Below are 19,110 nucleotides of genomic sequence, written 5' to 3' on the forward strand. Positions count from 1 at the left end.
AATCCATGCTGATTGCCCCTGAGCATCATTTCTGATGCCGGCCCATCACAAATGTGCTCCTTGATGATCTTCTCAAAGAGTTTCCCCAGGATTGAGGTAAGACTGACGGGCCTATAGTTACCCGGGTCCTCCCTCTTCCCCTTCTTGAAGATGGGGACCACATTTGCTGGGATGCCAGACTGATGGACCCGGTGCCCAGAGTCGGGTACCGCCGGGTGCTGTGGTGTGAGCCTGCCCAGACACAGCCCCACCAGCTGCTCAGCCCTGACTAGAGAGACCCCCTCTCTAGGGCCGTGGGAGCACCTGGTGCTGTGCCGCCTCCGCCCTGGGTCTCTCTGACGAGGCTGCCCAGAACGCGCTGAGCTGAGACCCCCCATCCCTCTCGACAGTGCTCAGCAGAGACGCCCTTCACTCTCTACTGTCTGGAGACCAAGTCCTTCACTGCAGGAGCCCCAGTGACAACAAAGGAAGGAGCTACAGCGGGGACGAGCTGGGCCCCGAGGCCGGCGTTCAATGCACTGCCCTCAAGGCGGGGGGCTGCATATCCCATTACCCATCCCCTGAGCCCGGCTGCCTCTTGATCCCACACACACAGATGATCCTATTCTCTTCCTCCTCGTGGTAATATTAGATAAAGGATGAAAGGAAGCTCCCCACACAGCTGCCGGTCCCTGCGCACAGGTGACAAAGGCTGCATTCACTCCTCATCCCTGCAACTGAGCTCCTACAAAACCCACCAAGATTAAGTCTAATTCCCAGTGAGAGCCGAGCCTTCGTCTCTGTTCAGCGAGCTGAGCTGTGGGGGCAAGGGCAGAGAAAAGCAGTCAGAAGAGACACCGTGATGCTATTGCCAAGCCAAAGGAATAAGGATTTAGTGGCAAAATACAGGCAAGACTCCATCAGCACCAGTGGGAGCAGACGGTGGTGCCCACAACCCAGGGCCTCGGCTGGCACAAAGCCGCAGGCTCCCATCTCGGCTCTGATTTCGAGGCTTTTACCTTTGCAGGGCTCTCTAACCGGCTCCAGCTCACGGAGGGTCCTTACCTGCCCCGGGGGCCAGCAGCCAGCTGTACAGGTAGCCTGCAGCCAGCGAGTAGTAGAGAACAAGTCCCCTCTGCCCATTCACCGTCTCCAGGACCTGCTCGATGGTCACTGGAGAATAGGGGTCGGAGTCCTGCTGCCCCGTCTGACGCTCCACCAGCAGATCCGCGAAGGCCCTTGTCCTCCCTCTCTCTGCCACGGCCAAGGCTTCATCGTGGTGGCCTGAGAAGAAGAGCAGCAGGTTAGCGATGGCAGCTGGGCCCAGCCCCCGTACAGCCCAGAGGGAGCAGAGCAGCGACTGCCCTAGCCAAACAGGGCCCTGTGAAGAACCACCCGCAGGTTACAGGTGGGGAAACTGAGGCACAGGGAGGGATGGGATTCAGGAGCAGAGGCCAAACCCCAGAGCAAGCAGACAGCTCGGCCCCGCTCCCGCGACCCCCTTACCCAGGCTGACAAGGACCCGTTGCAAGGCCTGGTAGGACGACGTCTGCAGGTCAAAGAGCGACAGCTTGTAGTCAGTGCTCAGCTGCGCCTCGTGCCGGATGGTCTCAAACAGTGCAGATGCCCTGTAGAGCTGGGAGGGGAGAGGGACCTGGTGATGCCCTCGGCCCCTGCGGCACCAACGTGCTCTCAGCTGGACAGGGCCACGGTCTCCCCGAAGTGGCGAAGCCCAGCCGCGCAGCAGGGGATGAGAGCATCTCCTGCCACAGCCTACCTGGTGCTGCGACTCCTCCAGGTTCCCGCTCGCCCAGAGGGAGAGGCCCAGGCCGTGGCGGATTTTGGCTTCGTCCTCTCTGCGGCCCAGCTGCTCCGCCAGCCTCAGGCCTGGAAGGGAAGCGGAGTGAGCGGGACCCCGAACAGCGCAGTGGGGCTGGGGGCAGCGGCTGGAGGGAGCACCAGAGACAGGTGTCTCATGTCCCCCCCTGCCACAGGCCGTGGCACACGGCCTCCATCTCACAGCTCTGATGCTGGGCGGACTAGTGTCACCAAAGCCATCGCCCGTCTCCCCTTGGCTGGAGATGGCTCTGGTGGCACTGCTGCTGTTGTCCCCAAGGCAGCAGCAGGTGGGGCGCCCCGGGGAGCAGCGCTGCAGGGCCGCGTTTCATTCCCCACCATCGCCAATTGAACTGAAATCCCCTCGGCACACCGGCATGCTGCCAAGGTCAATTCCAGGAAATCCAGGCTAACTGGAGTAATTAATCTATCAGTCTGCGGCAGAGCTCCCTCGGCTCGCCTTCTCCATCGCGCTGCTGCCACCAGGAGCTGACGCTGCTCGGGCCTGGGCCGCGCTGCAGCCGCAGAGGCTCCGCGCTGGCCGAGGCAACGGCTGCCTTCCCTGCGGCCACTCTACGTGACCACGCTCTCTGCCCTCGTCTGCCTCACCGCCCCACTCACACGCACGCTGGGAGAGCGCGGGTTTGCAGGTCTTGTTCCTACTCGACGCCTTGAAGAAGGAGGAGCTGGCTCCGAGGCCACGGGAGCCGGATCCTGGTACATACAACCTTTGTGCCCTGTCCCGGGTTGGAAAGTCACCCGGGAAGGAAGTGTCCAGGACAGGTCGGCTGAAGCCTGCTGGGGTCAGGACTCAGGCCGAGCTAGTCCCAAGGTTCCCAGGAAGCTGCAGACCCACTTCTGCTGCTGGTTCCTCTGCGAGGCTCTGCCAGCCTCGACCAGCTACCGCACAAAAGCCCGTGGGGCTTGGTTGCCAGCAGGGCAGTGCCAGGGTGGAGCATGCTGGCAGCTGCAGAGCCTGGCATCACAGCTATGACGTGCAAGCACACGCTTGCACACGCTCTCTCGCCACCCTCTCAGCCATCTCCGCCCTCCACCCCGATGCCCCTTGCCCGCCCTGTCCCTCCGCGGGCACCGGGCTGCCTACCTTCCTGCAGGTACATGACGGCCTGCGAGTAGTTCTGCAAGGCGTGGTGCGTCCGCCCGAGGCTGCTGTAGGACAGCGTCTTGGCCACCAGGTCGTTCATCTGGGCAGCGATGCTGAGGTGCTGCTCCTGGTAGACCACGGCCCTCTCGTAGGTGCCCAGCGACTCGTAGGTGAGCCCCAGGTTCCCGTAAGCCCGGCCCTGGCACGTGGGGTTGTTGGTCTCCTCAGCGATCTGCAGGTCCAGCTGGTGGTACTGCAGCGCCGTGTCATACTCGCCCATCTGCTGGTAGACGCCCCCCAGGCCGCAGGCCGCGTCGCTCTCCAGGGCCCGGTCCTTCATCTCCCGGGCAATGTTGAGCTGGCGCTCCAGGCAGGAGATGGCCTGCTCGTAGTTCCCCAGCTGGCTGTGCAGGCTCCCCAGCTCCCCGTAGGCCTGCGCCTTGTTGAAGGCTTCGCCCAGCTCATGAGCCACCACCAGCCGCTTCTCGAAGCACACGAGCGCCTGCTGCAAGCTGCCCATGGCCCTGCGGGGACAGCAGCCACGTCACCCTGCATCCGGGCCAGGACGGACCCATTGCACCCTCCTGCCCCACCAGGGCTATGGGGCGACTGCCCGGGTGTCCTGCAGCCGGCACTGGGAGGGAGGCCTCCCCTCTGCTTCCAGAAGGGCCGCAGCAGCTCCACTGCACACTGCATCGGGGCCACAGCAGAGCTCGAGCAGCCTTGCCCTCAGCCCCAAGCCAGCACCGCCGTTCCCGCTGTGCCCCTTCTACACCCCCCCACCCCACCCCAAACACGTGCCCGTGCACCCCGGGCACCTGCATGAGCCCCAGGACATGCCCAAATACGTGGATGTGCATCTTGTGCGTCTGTGCACACACCTCTTGTGCCCACAGCCAATGCATCTTGTGTCCCCTGTGCAATCAGCCCTACACGCACACACACTGCTCCTACAGCATGTGCACACACCTCCCTACTCACACCCAAGCACTAGTGCCCCCCCTCGTGCTGTGTACGCGTGGATGTCCAGCACATGGACTCGCTTCCACGTCTCGGGCCAATTCCCTGGTACCAACCCATGTGGGGAGCATGTGCCCTATGTACCGCACGTGACACGGGTCCATGCAAAGCACCGCACGCCCCACAGAACAGAAGCACCACCCTGGGCACGTCACTCATTGCTTCCACTGTGTTTTTCTCAACCCCAGGCCCTGCGGCTGGTTACCTGTGCCCGTTCCCCAGGCCCCGGTAGGCCTTGGCCTGGTCCTGCATGCGATTCAGGCTCTGCGCTACTGACAAGTACTGCTCGTAATACTTGATGGCTTCTTCGTAGTCCCCCAGCGCCTCATAGCAGTCCCCCAGGTTCCCGTAGGCCCGGCCTCGGTCCAGCACCGCCTCATTGCCGCTGAGCTGCTGCAGCATGGCCAGCTGCTGCTCGAAGTAGCCGATGGCTTCCTCCATGACGTTCATGTTCATCTTGGTGATGCCCATGTTGCCGTAGACCTGGGCCTCGATGCTGGGGTCCTTCAGCTTCTGCCCGAGCTCCAACTGCTCCTCATAACACTTGAACGCCATGGTGTACTTCCCCAGGGACATGTACACGGCCGCGAGGTGGCCGTGGGCTCGGCACTCGCCTGGCATGTCCCCCAGCTCCTGGTACACCTCCAGCTCCTGCGTGTGGTAGCCCAAAGCCTTGTCGCACTTCTGTATCATGCGGTAGGCAGAGCCCAGGGCTGCGTAGGCGCTGGCCTCCAGCCTCTTGTCCTTGACGTGATGGGCCAAGCCCAGCTGCTGCTCGTAGAACTTTATTGCACCGTTTACATCCTTTTTACAGACAAAAATGTCCCCCAGGTTCCCCAGGGCGCGGAATTTGGCCTGGGAATTGTTCAAGGACTGGGCCAGGGACAGCAGGTACTTCTGGCACTCCTCGGCCCTGCCAAAGTCCGTCAGAGCCTTGAAGGCCAGGCCCAGGTTGCAGTAGGCCTTGGCTTGGCTCAGCTTGTCGTGCAGGTCCTTGGCTAGGGCCAGGTCCTGCTCATAGTACTTCACCGCCTCCTCATAGTTGCCCAGGCAGTAGTGGGCATAGCCCAGGTTGTGGCAGACCTTCCCCTCGCCCTCCATGTCCTGCAGCTCGGGGGACAGGCGCAGGTACTGCTCGTAGTAGGGGGCAGCCTGCACGTACTCCCCGCGCGAGCAGTGGAAGTTGCCCAGGTTGCTGAGGGCCCGGGCCTCGCTCTGGATGTCCCGCAGCTCCCGGGCAATGTTGAGGTGGTTCTGGTAGTGCTGCAGGGCCCGGTCGTGGGCACCCAGAGCTTGGTAGGCCACCGCCAGGTTCCCGTGCGTGGAGGCCTGGGAGGCCCGGTCGTTCACCTCCATGGAGATCTGCAGCTCCTGCCGGTGGTACTTCACCGCCTGGTCGTACATGCCCAAGGCGTTGTAGGCGTTGCCCATGTTGCCGTAGGCCCTGCCCTGGGCAGCGTAGTCGTTCAGCTCCTGGGCGATAGACAGATGGGTCTTGTGCAGTTTCAATGCAGTGTCGTAGTCGCCTTTCATCTGGTGGATTATCCCTGCAAAGCAACAGGAGTAGCTGAAACCATTGCTACGCTTCCCTGCAGCACCAGGCTTAGTCCCCGAACCGCCCCCCAGCATGACCCACGGCTACCCGCACGCCCTGGTGCTCTGCAGGGCCCATCCTCTCCCCTTCCCAGCCAGGCGTTGGAGTGCCACACCTGGGCTAGCCCCTGCCCTCCACACCCAGGGGAGAACCGCCGCTCCCCTGGCATGGAGGAACCGCAGCACCGAGGCGGCGGCGAGGATCCCGCTAGCGCAACTGGGAGCCTGGAGTGCAGGGCTTCAGGACCCCGGGGCACAGACCCAGGACAGCAGATGCAGCAGGTCCCAGTGCCAGAGCCAGCAGGCAGCCCCCGGGGAAGGGGCAACACCCCTGGGCAGGGAGGCATGGTGGAAGCAGGGACAGGTGCTTCGTCTGTGCCTGCTCCACCAACGGCCCCAGCAGGCTACAGCCTGGAGCCTGCGGCAGCTCAGGCAGAAGCACAGCAGCTGCGAGAAGGCAAACGGGGGGCGGCATTGGGGTCCTGGGCTTGCCTGCGGATGGGCGCAGCACTCGGGCAGCCCGTCCCTGACGCCCTCGGCTCCACGCTCACACAACACGCAGACAGGCGGCCTCCCAAGCGGGGCTGCAACACAGCAGCTGGAATTGGCTTTGTCGAGGCTGTTGGGGCCTCGCAGGTTCATTTGTTAAATCTGTGCCGCACTGCACCCCCCGAGCAGGGGAGCATGAAGGGCTCTGGCTGGATCTGCCGTGCTCCCAGCAAAGCGAGCCAGTTGCAAGCTCTGCTGTGACGGGGTTCAGCTAACGACCCTGGCTGCTGCTGGCCGTTCTCCGCTTCGTTTCCACCGTGATGGGAACACGCGGACGGGTCTAAGCCGAGGGCTCTCCAGACAGGCCAGCGCCCCGCACAGCCCTGCCAGATCCCCTCCATCCTGCCACTGCTTTCCCAGTCACCCCACAGTCCTCTCCCACTCTGCCTGCCCTGGGACACTGAGACCCTGCAGCCTCGACCCCGTTACTCCGGTCCCAAGGGCCCTGTTCCCGCTGGGCCAACCCTCGGACCCCGGGGTGCCCACAGGAAACCAGGACCGGCCCTGCCCTGCCCTCTCTGGGACCTGGGGCGCAGCCTCCAGGGTCCCCCCACTGCACCCTCCAGCCTCACAGTCTCCAGTCTGACAGCCAAAGCAAGGAGCAGAGACACCGCAGCATCCACAGCCTTCATGGGAGAGGTGCGGGTGTGAGCGCCAGACACCCGCCCGGCCCTGCCGCAGGGTCCCTCGCCTGGGGTCAGGGGGCCTTGGCCACGCCAGTGACCTCCCCAGAGCAAGCCCGCTGTGACGTGGTCACGGGAAGGGTGGGAAATGCAGCCCCCTGTCTGGGCTAACGCGAGACGCTGCCGAGCCGCACGCAGCAGCTCGCCTGGGAGGGACAGGAGGGCCCTGCACTGCTTGCCCCACACGGCTGGACATGGTGGGTGCTGGGCGGGGGAGAGGTACTCACCCCATCACAGCCCTCGGCTGGACACGCCAGCTCCCTGGGAAGGGCAGCTTACAGACTTGGTGGGAGAAGCCTCATGACACACGAGTCCCTGGCCAGCCTGGGGGCACAGTCCCCTTCCTCGCCAACTGCTCCGAACGGGGCAGCCTCGAGGGAAAACCTGGCAGAGCCCCGCCTGCGCTTGCCCTTGCTAACACGGCAGAGGCACCGAGCACCGGGGAATCGCCTCTCTCCCAGATCCGTCCCGAAGCTGCAAAAAGCAGCCGCGCTAGAAGGCAGCAGGGGCGAGTTCCCCTTCCTGCGGGACAGAAACCAACAGAAAAATACCACGAATGGCTGGACCCAGACGCTCCCAACGTGAGGCTGGCAAAGCGTGTCCTCAGCTGCAGAGCCGACCGGAGGCGATGGATAGCCCGGGTCAGTCTCCCTCTGAGGGTTCTGAAGTCAAAAGGACAAACTTGGGAAACTCGTCGGCGAAGCCAGCTGGTGACTGAAGACCTCAGGGACTTGAACGCGGAGGGGACCATGGGAGCAGCAGTGGAGCCTTGGATGGGGGAGAGTAGGGGCGGCCTAAAATTAGCTGAACGCTTTGCCTCGGTTCTCACTAAGCAGGGTACTGAATACGGGCCCGGGGCAGGACGGCCTGCATGGGTGGGAGAGATCCCAGACAAGCCCTCGGACACAAGCGGGGCCAACACGCCATATCACCCAAAGGCCCGGGCTTCGTTCGCACACAAGCCAGTTCCTCGGGGCCGGGCTTCCAGGGTGCATCATTACTCTGCTTGGAGACGGGCGACTCTTCTGGCATTGTCCGCGCATACGTCCACACCCGGGCCTACACGCACTGTTTCCAAGTCACCCGATTGCCTAGGGACCCTCCCTGCGCCCATGCTCCAAACCCCGTGCCCACAGGAGCATCCTGCATCCCGCGTGGGCGCTAACGTCCCACAGCCGCATGCTCGCCCTGCCGCCCCCCACACGGGCCTCAGGCCGGTCTCAGCCCGCGCCTGCCCACGTCACCGCGCGACAGCTCGGTTCGGCGGGGAGCGCCGCACCAAAGCGCGGCAGCCTGGAGAGAGCAGTCACCAATCATCCTGCACCGGAGTGGCTGCTGCGGGGCGTTAATGAACTCATCAATGAGGCTCATTGGAGGTAAAAGCACATTCGTAAATCGCTTCTTCACACAGCATAAATGCCTCATTAATCCTAGACACGTCAGGCCTGGGAATAAAACCCAGCCCTAACAGAGCAGAGTGCAGTCAGGGAGGAGACGGGGGCTGCAGCCCGCAGCCATGTCTCCGGGGCTTGCAAAACCAAGGGCAGACAGCTCCCAGACTGACCCGGCTGAAGGGCAGGGTGCAGCCGTGTCGAACGAGGCCAAACCTGCCGCACGGGAGCTGGCGATTCCAGGTGCGTCCCCTCCCTCTCCACACCCTGCCCCCATCCGAGCTCCAGGGACCCCTGCTCTCCCCCGCTGCATCCTCGTGTCTCCCCGCTCACCGAGCTCTGGCCACTTGGCTCCAGGCTGCTGCCCCAGATGGCTCTGCCAGGGCCAGCCCCATGCCCCTCTGCACATCTGCTCCCCATAGTCTTAGTCTGCAGCAGGATGCACCTCTCTCCACCTGCCCTGCACCCAGGGCAGCGGAGCCCAGTGTGGGTGCCAGCACGGCAGCCGTAGCCGAGGACAGCGGCAAGAACGAGGAACAGCAAAAGACCATCTGGGGCTGTTGTGAATCCCAGGGGTTTTCAGAAGCACTTGGGCGACTGCCCTGAAGCGTCCAGAGAGCTCGGGACAGCCTTCCAGCACCGCAGGGTCCAGAGCAAGCACGGGACAGGCTGGTGTTCCCAGGAAGCACGGGGAAAGCATCACAGTGACACTTGCAATGGAGAGATAAGTCTCAGAAATGACCAAGGCTTGTCCTGCTACGGGAGGGGAGAAGGTTTTCAGAGAGAGGTCCCCGTCTGCCTGGCGATCAGGACTTGGTCTTGCCATGCAAGTGGCAGGAGGTGCCTCTGAAGTGCAGCCAGCCATAGTCAGTCCCCATTTCATCCCTAGCTGCCCCCATTCCTGTGCCCCGGTGCTGTGCTCAGCTCTTCTGCAATCAGTGAGTGCCTTGCAAACTGCAGGGCCTGGGGCTTCCCCTCCGGGACCAGAACAACACGTCCCAGAGCATCTATCGGGACGCGGAGGCTGATGACTGCATGCAGCACCAGGCTGGGAGACAGCCCGGTCACACGGCACACCCCTCCCAGCTCTGGCACACTTGAAAACACAGGCGGTAAAAGGCATCAGGGAACTTACAGAAACAAGTGCGTGATGCCCTAACCCTGTCCTGACTCCCTCAACGGCAGGCGTCTCCAGGAAAGGCTCGGGGCAGGGGAAGTAGCTGCTCCAATGGCAGAACTGCCCACAAGCAACCTGCTCTTGCCTGGGAAATGGAGGCTGCTCAGGGCAGAAAACCCTGGCAGCTCCTGGGCCCAGGCAGCAGCCCCTGAAGCGCCTACCGCATGGGAGAGACTCGCCCTCACACCTACTAGCAACGCGCCCTGCCCTGCACCCTCCCACTCATCAGGCTGGGGGAAAGCCATATGCCCCATGCGATTTGCAGGCTCAGCTCAGGAGGGTGCAGGTAGACGCAGACCCGCACGCCAGGGATACCCGCTCTCGCTCTGCTTTCCTTTGCAGCCGAAACTGAGGCCTGTGGGTCAATGGGAGCCAATGCACTGGGTTGCCCCAGTCTGCAGCTTGGCTCCATGTGCCACAGAGGCCAAGGCAAAGCCACGCAGGCAATGGAGCGGTGCGGGGGACCAGCGTCCGAGCCCCTGCTCCACGGCACATCCCGCCGCACGGGCCAGTGGCAGCCTGTCTGCCCTCCAAGCCAGTCGCACCAGGAGGAAGCCGCCAGCAGTGCACTGTCCCGTCAAACACCGAGGGGCTGAGTCACCCGCACGCTGTCAGCTTGTACTTCAAAGGGGTCCCAGGCAGCTGGCCAGCCTGACCACAGCCAGAGCCGCCTGCACGAGACATGACGGACGGGCTGAGCGCCCCAAGGGAGGAAGGACAAGGAGGTCTGGGGCAGCTCGCCCCACACTTCTGGGACCAGTACGGAGGACTGGAGTTGCTCACCCTCTGCGACTGGGACCAGCAAGGCCTTTCTCAGCTCGGGAGAGCACTTCAAGCCCTGAGCTGTGGGATGGACGGGGGCCGCCATGCTCTGCAGCGCTCGCCAGGCTGTCGGTCTCACTGCGTTCCTCCCCTGCCCCAGGGAAAGTATCCAGTAACTTCGGCTGAATTCCCACAGGATTTCAGGACACCTGAAACTGCAGCTTGACTGTTTGCCAAAAAACATCCTGCCCATCTCCAAAGACGACACCGAAGGGCACAAGTCAGGCCGCCCGGCCTGGGAAAGCGCGGCACTTCCCTGCAACTGATCCTTCAGGACTCTGCAAGCAGCTTCCTTCAGCAAAGCCGCAGCCAAGGAGACACAGGAGACAAGCTGTCAAAGCGCCGAGGCCACGCGACTGCTCAGGATCTTCTCTCCTTGCCAACTGCGCGACACGCCGCCTTCAAGGGCATGCCGGCCTTGCCCTTCCTGTGGGCACTCACAGCCCCACAGGTCGCTGCCCTTTGGCCTGTCTAGTTTCCGACTCCCAGTCTGGTACCTTTCCTCATTAACTGGCCTCTCTACAGCTGTAAGCAGTGCAGCCCCTTGTCCCCATAAACCCTTCCCAAGGGGTGCAGGGGCATGCTAACATCACACCTTCCTGCTTCTCCCCAAGAAGTGCGCACACCGGGTTTGAATCCTTCCCTGCTGCCAGCACCCGACGCTGCATCTGGTCAGCAAATCTCTCCCATGCGAGTCACCTATTTAATATCATGGCCTGAGCCTCACTCCACTTCCTAGCAGGTATTTCACAAACCTAAACATCATCCAGCTGGCACGGGAATGACTGCAGGTGGCTCAGCCTCCAGCACGGGACACGCAGCCCTGCTTCCAGCAGTCTGCCGAGCTCCCGGGCACTTGGGCTAACGTCATGTAACTATCTTCATCCACTGCTTATTGCAGTTGCACCACAACTGATTTTTCAAATTAATTTTTTGGGCAGGAAGTGCAAAATGTAGATCTGCACCCACCAGGAAAGCCAGGGGAGGGGAAAACTAACCACTAAAACAACTGGTTTTCAGGGAAAATTGGCACGATAGCCAATAGACACCATGCTGTGATCAGACCTGCACAGAAAAACTTGTCTAACTCTACCCCAGCAACATAGCAGGTCCCTGTTCTTTATATATTCAGATGCTCAAAAGGTGCCCGAGAAGATTCCCGAATTAGACACTTGTTTCCATGCTCGTGACTCCCCAAATGGTTAAAAAGTCTGCGGGCTAAAGATGAGCGTGAGATGTTGCCTCTCCAAGTGTCGTTTCTGTTCTTCCAAGAGGAGCAAGTGTCTGTCTGACAAGCAACAGCTTTCGCTGCCGTGCCTCTTCAGACAGAGCCAGCGCCGCCTGCAACTTCGCTGCAGTTGCGGTTTCCGTCCCCTGGCGATTAAAAGCAGAGCTAGCGTATTTAGTGCCTTCATGCGGGATCCTGACACTTATCTGAGGAAAACGAACCTGCAAACTCTCTACCTGGAGGGACTCCCACCCCGCCCCACCCCACGGACATGCACGATCCTGGCAGGGGCAGGGGCCGAGATGCCCAGTACGCAAAGGGGCAAAACCTGCTGCACCTGCTGCCTGCCCGAGGTGCGTGTGGACGTGCCGGGGGTCCCACGGGTGACGCCCAGCTCACGCACACACTACTTCCAAGCTCATTCTCCAAGGCTATTTGGGATTTGCAGTGATTATCTATAAGGGATTTAGCTCATTTTCCTCATCTCCTTCTCTGCAAATACGGCAGAGCCGCCAGGCCTAGGCCGAGACGTACATTCCTCCCTTTGCACAGCAATACGAGCAGCCTACGCCGGGCTTGGTGGGAAGCCGATGAGAGGAAGCAGAAGTTCCCTCAGCCGGCGCTGAGCACCCATTAGCCGTTATGGAAGACTGAAAACCGGCTTTTGCTAATAAGACGAAGTGCCCCGTCGACGCGGCCGGAAGCCGAGCTCTGAGCTGCAGGGGCCGAGAAGCCAGCTCTCGAGATGGGGCCGTGCCGTTGGAAAACACCATCTGCTTTGCGGAGGCTGACAGGCTGAGACTTCTGGTTAAACTCCAGCTCTCCTTGTTGTGAAGGGCTTGATAACTTGCGACTTGCCCTCAGTCCATTACCTTCTGCTTACTGAGTCAGAGAGCATATTATATCTCCCTGCAGAGCCCTCCAGCAGCTGGGCTATGTTATATTCTGTCTCTGTCTCGCTCGGCATTAGATAATGCAGCGAGGAGAGCCTTCCATCTCAATCAGGGAAATGCAAACAGAGAATTTCTGTTGTTTCAGCAAAGAGGCCAACTCTGACATCCTGGCTCAGAAACACACAGTCAGAGACATTTCTGCCTGCCAGTGTGGTTATTTTGATGAGGTTTTGTTTTACATGTGGATTAGATGAAAGACAATTAAGACTTGACTTCTTAATTGGGACTGGATGCATTTTAAATGGCATTAATGGACTTTCTCAACAAGAACCGCACGTTTTCTTTTCTCAGCGTAACTCAACTCTGGCAGAGCCGAGGACAGCGAGGCGCAACTCGAGTATCGGCTGAAACGTGAGCCCCTGTGCGCAGAAGCTAGGAAAGCCGCTCTGAAGTCGAGTAAGGAGTGGCTGAGTCAGCATTACTGGCTCAAAGTTACATTTCGGCTTCAATCCAATTAAAGAAAAACATTCTCCGCTGCACGCCGCCCTGCCCATGATCCTCCAGAAACATTTCTGGAATCAGACGACGTAAGCATTGCTGAGGACAAAGCGGCTGCGAGACCGATAATCTCAGCTAGAAGAGTTTCCTAATCCCAAGTGGCTTCGGTGGGCCCGGAGCTGGCAAAGTGGCGAGCGCACAAAGGACCAAAGCGAGCATGCGGGAGGTCCTCGGAAGAGAGCGCGAGCCTGCACGAGTGCCTCCCAGCAGCGCAGGGCTCCTCCTGGGACGAGACAAAGTGGCTGCAGTGAAACCCTGCGTGCAGAGAGCAGCTCAGCCCAGCGCTCCACCGCATTTCCCTGCCAGCAGTTTGCCTGCTGGCTCTGAGCGACCGAACCAGAAGGTGCCAAAGGCCCCAGCGAGGGACAAGAAAGGCCCCTCAGTCGGCTATTTGGCAACCCTGATTCTGCGCGGGCAGCAGGATCTCGGTCGCAGGCCTGGGGCTCCTGCAGGCAGGGGCACGGGCGAGTGAGGGCACAAGTTCTGCCAGGCTGAGAGCAGCAGGGCCGGTCCTCCCTTCCCTGCCAGCTCACCTGCTCCCGCCCCGGAGATGCGCCGCGAGCTCTGCGGGGCCGTGCCATGTCCCCACAACAACCCATGCCGGCTGAGGCCCGAGGTCTCAGCTGCTCAAGGTACACAGCTAACAGACCCCCTAAACTGCCCCGACAAACCCAGCAGGGAGCGAGTGCCTCCCTCCGGCAGGCAGCAGAGCCCAGGGGCATGGCCAAGAGCCGAGAGCTTGCTCCGGGCCAAGGGCAGGGCTTGGCCACAGAGCCCGGGAAGCACACCCCCCTCCTCTGGGCCCTGCCCTGGAGAGCCGGCTGAACGCCCAGGTCTCGCTGCACGGTGCTCGCCTCTCCTTCCTCGCCGTCAGGCAGCACAGCCCGGCAGACGGCCCCCACCTGTGCTGACCCCCAGCTGGGACCTCCTCCTGCGCCTGCAGCAGACGCAGCTACAATAAGCTCTTTGCTGCAATCGGGTGTTTTGCTAAATCCCTTGACAAACACATGGGGATGTCGGCTTCCCAGTGGCACCCCCATTCCCCTGCTGTGCTAACAGAAATGTTATCGGTGCTGGGGGCTGGCTCAGGGGTGGGCCCCTTGCCTCATCAACCCGCTTAGCCTCACACATTTGCCGTAATTTGTGTAAAGGAGGAAGGAGGCCAGGCGCTAATTGGAAAGCTGGGCTGTTGTGTTTTCTCCCGTTCACCTTATCTTCTTCATTCAGCTCTTGAAGACTCAGCTATTAAAAGAAATTAAGCAATTCATCAAGCCCATTTCAATTACCTGCTGCTGATAACATCAGCGCACAATTAGCATCTACAAATGAACCGAGTGCCAACTGCCAGGCAGAAGTAGAAGCTAATTTACAGTGTGGGGCAGCCTGCGAGCACTGGGATTTCCGGGGTGGCCAGCGGGCCAGGGGCCTTCCACTACCCCAGCTGCAGCCCCGGCTGCCGGGCAGACAAGGTCCCACGAAGGGGTCTGCTGCTGGGATACAGCTTTGCCCCTGGCAGGGGCTCCCAGGGCAGGAAGCGACTGCCATGGGGCAGGGTCCCCTCCAACCTGGTTAAAACCCTCCCTCCCGGAGCAAGGGCAGGCCAGGACTCAGGGGCCTGCTCCCCACAGCGAGAGGCAGACAGAGTGGGTGCTGCTCCGATGCTGCTACTCTTTGCACAGGCTTGGCAGATTGGCTCTGCCTGGACCTGGCCCAGGTGCCCCCGGGGCTGCAAAGCAGAGATCTGCCGCAGGGGAACAGAGCTTGCAAGCTGCACCCTCCTGCCCGAGCATGCGGGGACCGACGTCCACAGCAGGTGGGGCCTTACCTAGGTTGGAAGAGGCTCTGCCCTCGGCGGCTCGGTCCTGCAGGCTCTCGGCAATGCGCAGCTGCTCTTCGTGGTACTGCTTGGCCCTCTCCAGGTCCTGCATGCAGCGGGCAGCGTGGCCCAGCCCGGCATAGGCGCGCATCTCGATGGCCTTCTCGGCCAGCTCCTGGGCCAGCTCCAGCACGTGGTTGTGGTAGGACATGGCCTTGTCGAAGTTGCGCCGGTAGTGGTAGGCGCTGCCCAGGTTGCTGTAGGCGCGCGCCTCCTCACGCTGGTTGCCCATGGCCTTGGCGATGCCGAGGTGCTGCTCGTGGCACTGCACGGCGTTCTCAAAGTCCCCCATGGCGATGTACACTGCCCCCATGTTGCCCAGCTCCCGGGCCTCCGAGAGCTCGTCCTTGGACTGCTTGGCCAGCAGGACGCATTGCTTGTGGCTGGCCAGCGCGTTGGGGTAGTCGCCGATGGCTGTGTACACGTGGCCCAGGCTGCTCAGGGCCGAGGATGCTGCCTGTGGGGAGAGAGGAGGGAAGCGTGAGAGCAGCTGCACGGACCAGGAGGGCTTCTCAGACAAGGTAAGTTTGGGACTGCTGGGGGGAAGTCACCCCCCGCAACCTTCTTTGAGGCCTGCTGGACCCCAGTCGTCTGCTCTGGGCTTGAGCCAGGGCTGTCCTTGCTGCCTGGGCTCCAGCCCCACTTGCTCACCCAGAGGCACAGCTGGCAACCAGCGCCCATCCTGGCTGCTCCAGTCTCACCCTTGCACCAGTCCCCACCAGCAGCAGGCACAAATCAGGGCAGGGGAGAGGGGTCCCTTATCCTCGAAGGGCAAAAGCTAGGGATCCAGGCTTGTTCCCACCCAAACAGACCAGACCAGACCAGACCAGACCTGCCGTTTAAGAGGACAGTGCTTGAAACTCGGCTTCTCCTCCCGACCGCCCCAAGGGTGCTTGGGAGCAGGACTCTGCATCCACCTGGCAGGGACAACCAGGCCCAGAAGTCAGGCACCGCGCCAGGTGCGGGGGCCGTGTCCTAGATAGAGCTGATGCCTCAGCACAGCCGCAGCCGGCATACCAACCCCGCACCAGGGCCTGGACGACCCGAGGCTTCCCACATGCCGCGCAGCACGGCAGCGCTCCCAGGCCCGGGGGCACTGCAGATGGCTGCAAGATGACCTCTGAAGTGGAGCCGGCAAGGCCACTGCCCAGCCAGCCAGCAGGAGCCTGTCAAGACATCTCGGTGTGCCCAGGCTCCCCTGGCGCCTGCCTCGCTCCCGGGCTCCCTGCACTCAGGGCGCTGTGCCCTGCGGCTGCTCAGAGGAGCTTGGGAGCACCAGGTGCTGGCGCCGTGAGAAGGAGCTGGGAGATGATTTAGATGTGATGAACTACTTATTTACTGAAAAAAGGGCAGCTCTGAAGCTGCAGAAGGTGCCTGCAGACTGTCCGTGCGGCAGGGACGGGATGCAAGAGCAGAGGCTGAGAGCACCGCTCTGCGGACGCCCGCTGCCTGTCTCGGAGGGGGGAGACGGGGACGCAGATCCCTCAGGCGGCGAGAGGTGCTCCCACACCCTGGCTGAAGACCCCAGCCGCTGGGCCGCAGTGTGAGGCCACGGCTCCTCCAGCCTTCCTTACACGTACCCCCCAAACAAGCGTCCCCGGCGGGTGGAAGGAACGGCTTTGTTCTTGATGAAACCAACCCTCGGGTGTTTTTGGTGAGAAAACCCCCAAATGGGCAGCCCTGACACGACTATTCTGATGGCCCGGTTCAGCACCGAGCCCCAAACCATGCGCTACTCCCAGCCGCCCCAAGCGAGTGCCTTGCCCTGGGTCAGGGATGTGCCAGGGCTGTCCCCGAGGGAGCCACCGGAGCGGGACAGAGCCTGCTTTTCCCTCCCCAGGCAAGCCCGTGTCTCCCCCAGAGCTGAGGGCAGGCCTTGCAAACGCTGTTCTCCCGCTGGCAGCCTGGCACCGGGGCGGCGAAGCCTGCTCGCCTGGGTAATCTACGCTCTTCCTGATTTACCCTCCGCCAGCAGGGCCCAGCTCCTGGACTGGACACGTGCAATGGGTGGGGCAGGGATCCTTTCCGTCCCTGCCCCTCCCCGGGCATCCATGCCGCCGTGTACCACCGGACACGAGATGGACCATCCTCTTGCAGCAGAGCTGGCTCCACTGCTGTCACCTACTGCTCTTACCGGGAGCTGCCGCCTCCCCGCAGCAGCCCGACGTCCAGGGCTTCTGAAGCTGCGCCCGAAGGAGCCTTCCTAATGATTATTTTTATTAAAATTATATCCCAGCTGGAAGAATAATGCAATGTCAGGAAGATCTATGGGCCGAGTGAAGGGCTGAGGGCGGAGGCAATAAATTATTTCCATACTCGGCACCATTAAAGCAGCACCATTTCCAAACCAAGGGTCTGTACATGTGCTGTGTGGATGCAAATTAGCAGATTAATAAAGAAACCAGCTTTTTTGATACAAGAAGCTGAGGCGACAGATTAGCTATTAAACGCAATTTATAGGTCATAAGATATGAAAGTTGGCAAGAAGCTCTACTTCGGCCAGCTCCATAAATAGCAAAGCTGCATTTACTTTCCCTGAGGTATCCTTTTAAGCATCTTAATTATACCATAAAAACTGCCAGAATTTAAAACAACTTCATTTTTTCACTTGATGCTGCACATGAACTTGGTGCAACACAACTGGCAATGCCCGAGCAGCGCACGCCGCTGAGCTGCAGCTACCGGGGGAAACGCCGCAGCTTCCCGGGGAGGCTGCGAATCAGCAGGCAGATGACGAGGCCTCGGGCTTGCTCACAGGCCCCAGCTGGAGCCCAACGGGGTCCCTGCCAGCCCAGGAGACCGGGGCGCAGTGCAGATGCCTTGGCCCAGGGGTGGGGAGGCAGCGGGCTCTGGTAGCCCCGTGGCGGTCAGGGTTAGCGCTCTCCACACACGCTGGAAGGAGCCAGGGGTACGTTGTTTGGCTGCTGTGACTCGCGCCAGGCTGGCAGGCGTCCCCGACCTGCCCTCGCTCGCACTGCAGTGAGTTGCGCCGACCTGGCCGCTCTGCCAGCCCGGGGGCACGCAGCTCCACCAGAGCCGGCACGGGGCCTTCCCCCCAGGAGGAACCCGAGCGAGCCCCTCACGGAGGAAGGGCTCACGCTTGCAACAACACTGGCTCAGCAGACCGCTCCGGGCAGGACAGCCCGATACAGCCGCAGGGCACAGAGGGAGGGGGTCTTCATGCTCGGCGTCCGTGGGTCTGTACGGGCCTCCCCACTGAACACCAAACCTGGCCCCACCCCCGACTGCCGCAACTCCTCCCTGTGCTGAAACGTTTTAGGCCGTTAGCAAGAGTCTGGCATCCAATGAGCTAAACGAAAGCTGAAAGGTCCCAGCAGAATCGTAATTTCTCTGGGCACGGACCTGGCCCCAGGCAGCCGGCTGAGGAGGTGCAGGCGCTCATGACCTCGGGAGAGGGGGTGGCTGAGGAGGCCCCGGCTCTCCCCGCCACTGTCACTGGGCGACCCAGCCTGCTCCCCACGTGCAGCTGCAGCCCCGCGCGGAGCAGGGCCGAGACCCCGTCCATTCGGGCAAGCCTCACCGCAGCGCGAAGGAGGTCTGGCTCTTTGGACAGGGTTCACAGGCAATGCAGTGAAGTAACTCCTTGGCAGTTGCTAGCAAGATCCTGCAGCTCCGTCAGGGCGGGGCGATGGAGCCTGGGCCGAGGCTGCTGTGGACCTGGAGGCGGGGGGGGAGTTTCTGCTTAGGGACGTTTAATTTCTATTGAAAGCAGCTCGATATTGCATCCACACCCTAAGCCCAATGGGAAAAACACGCGTGCAGATCCCAGAGCACTGCAACCGCACCACAGGCACATGCACAGGGGCTCCTGCGATCTCTGGGACAGTGGCCTCCGGTGCGCCGCAGAGCCAGGCCACTCTCTCCACCCGTGCGTGGTTAGTGGCTCTGATGCCAGCAGAACGAACCTGTACCTGCCCCACGGCCTTGCAGGGTTGCGGACAAAACCCATGGGCCTGTTTGCTGCCGACCTCAGCAGCATCGGGTTCAAAGGCTGGAGAGGAGGCACATCCCAGCCGTGCCCGAGCCCTGCTGCAGAGATCCCAAGAGGGAGCCCGCAGGAAGCACCCGGGCCTGGGGACCAGTGCAGCGGGTGAAGGAGAGATCTGGGCAACTGGGGCAGCTCATTCCCAGGGCTTGTAATTCGTGAATCCACCGTCGCTCCCAGGCACAGGGAAACACTCGCGTGGGGAATGTGGGTTTGCCAAAGACCACCTGAGCTTGGGAGAAGAACTTTGGCCTGCCAAAGCCAGGCATCCAAGAAGAGTGGTCGCTCCTTAAGGAGACGATCCTCCAAACCCAAAGGAAGGTAATCCCAACAAGGATCAAAGGGAGCAGGAGAGCACACAAGCCTCCATGGCTCACCAAAAGCATCCAGGAAT

The 19,110-nt window shown here is 61.5% G+C and overlaps 1 protein-coding gene across 3 annotated transcripts in view; it reads right to left on the bottom strand.

Annotated features, from left to right (window-relative positions):
- Positions 1-19,110, bottom strand: part of TTC28 (tetratricopeptide repeat domain 28) — a 296,592-nt gene that overhangs the window by 28,959 nt on the left and 248,523 nt on the right. For all 3 annotated transcript variants that reach the window (XM_019507357.1, XM_019507358.1, XM_019507359.1), the window contains exons 5-10: positions 14,660-15,167; positions 4,146-5,487; positions 2,921-3,444; positions 1,757-1,866; positions 1,486-1,615; positions 1,045-1,263 (exon numbers count right to left, since the gene is read on the bottom strand). In XM_019507357.1, the coding sequence (XP_019362902.1) occupies positions 1,045-1,263; positions 1,486-1,615; positions 1,757-1,866; positions 2,921-3,444; positions 4,146-5,487; positions 14,660-15,167 (2,833 nt within the window). The remainder of the gene's footprint in view (positions 1-1,044; positions 1,264-1,485; positions 1,616-1,756; positions 1,867-2,920; positions 3,445-4,145; positions 5,488-14,659; positions 15,168-19,110) is intronic.

This window comes from Gavialis gangeticus, unplaced genomic scaffold (assembly GCF_001723915.1).
Source record: "Gavialis gangeticus isolate Ggan-Ray unplaced genomic scaffold, GavGan_comp1, whole genome shotgun sequence".
Classification (NCBI taxonomy): Eukaryota; Metazoa; Chordata; order Crocodylia; family Gavialidae; genus Gavialis; species Gavialis gangeticus.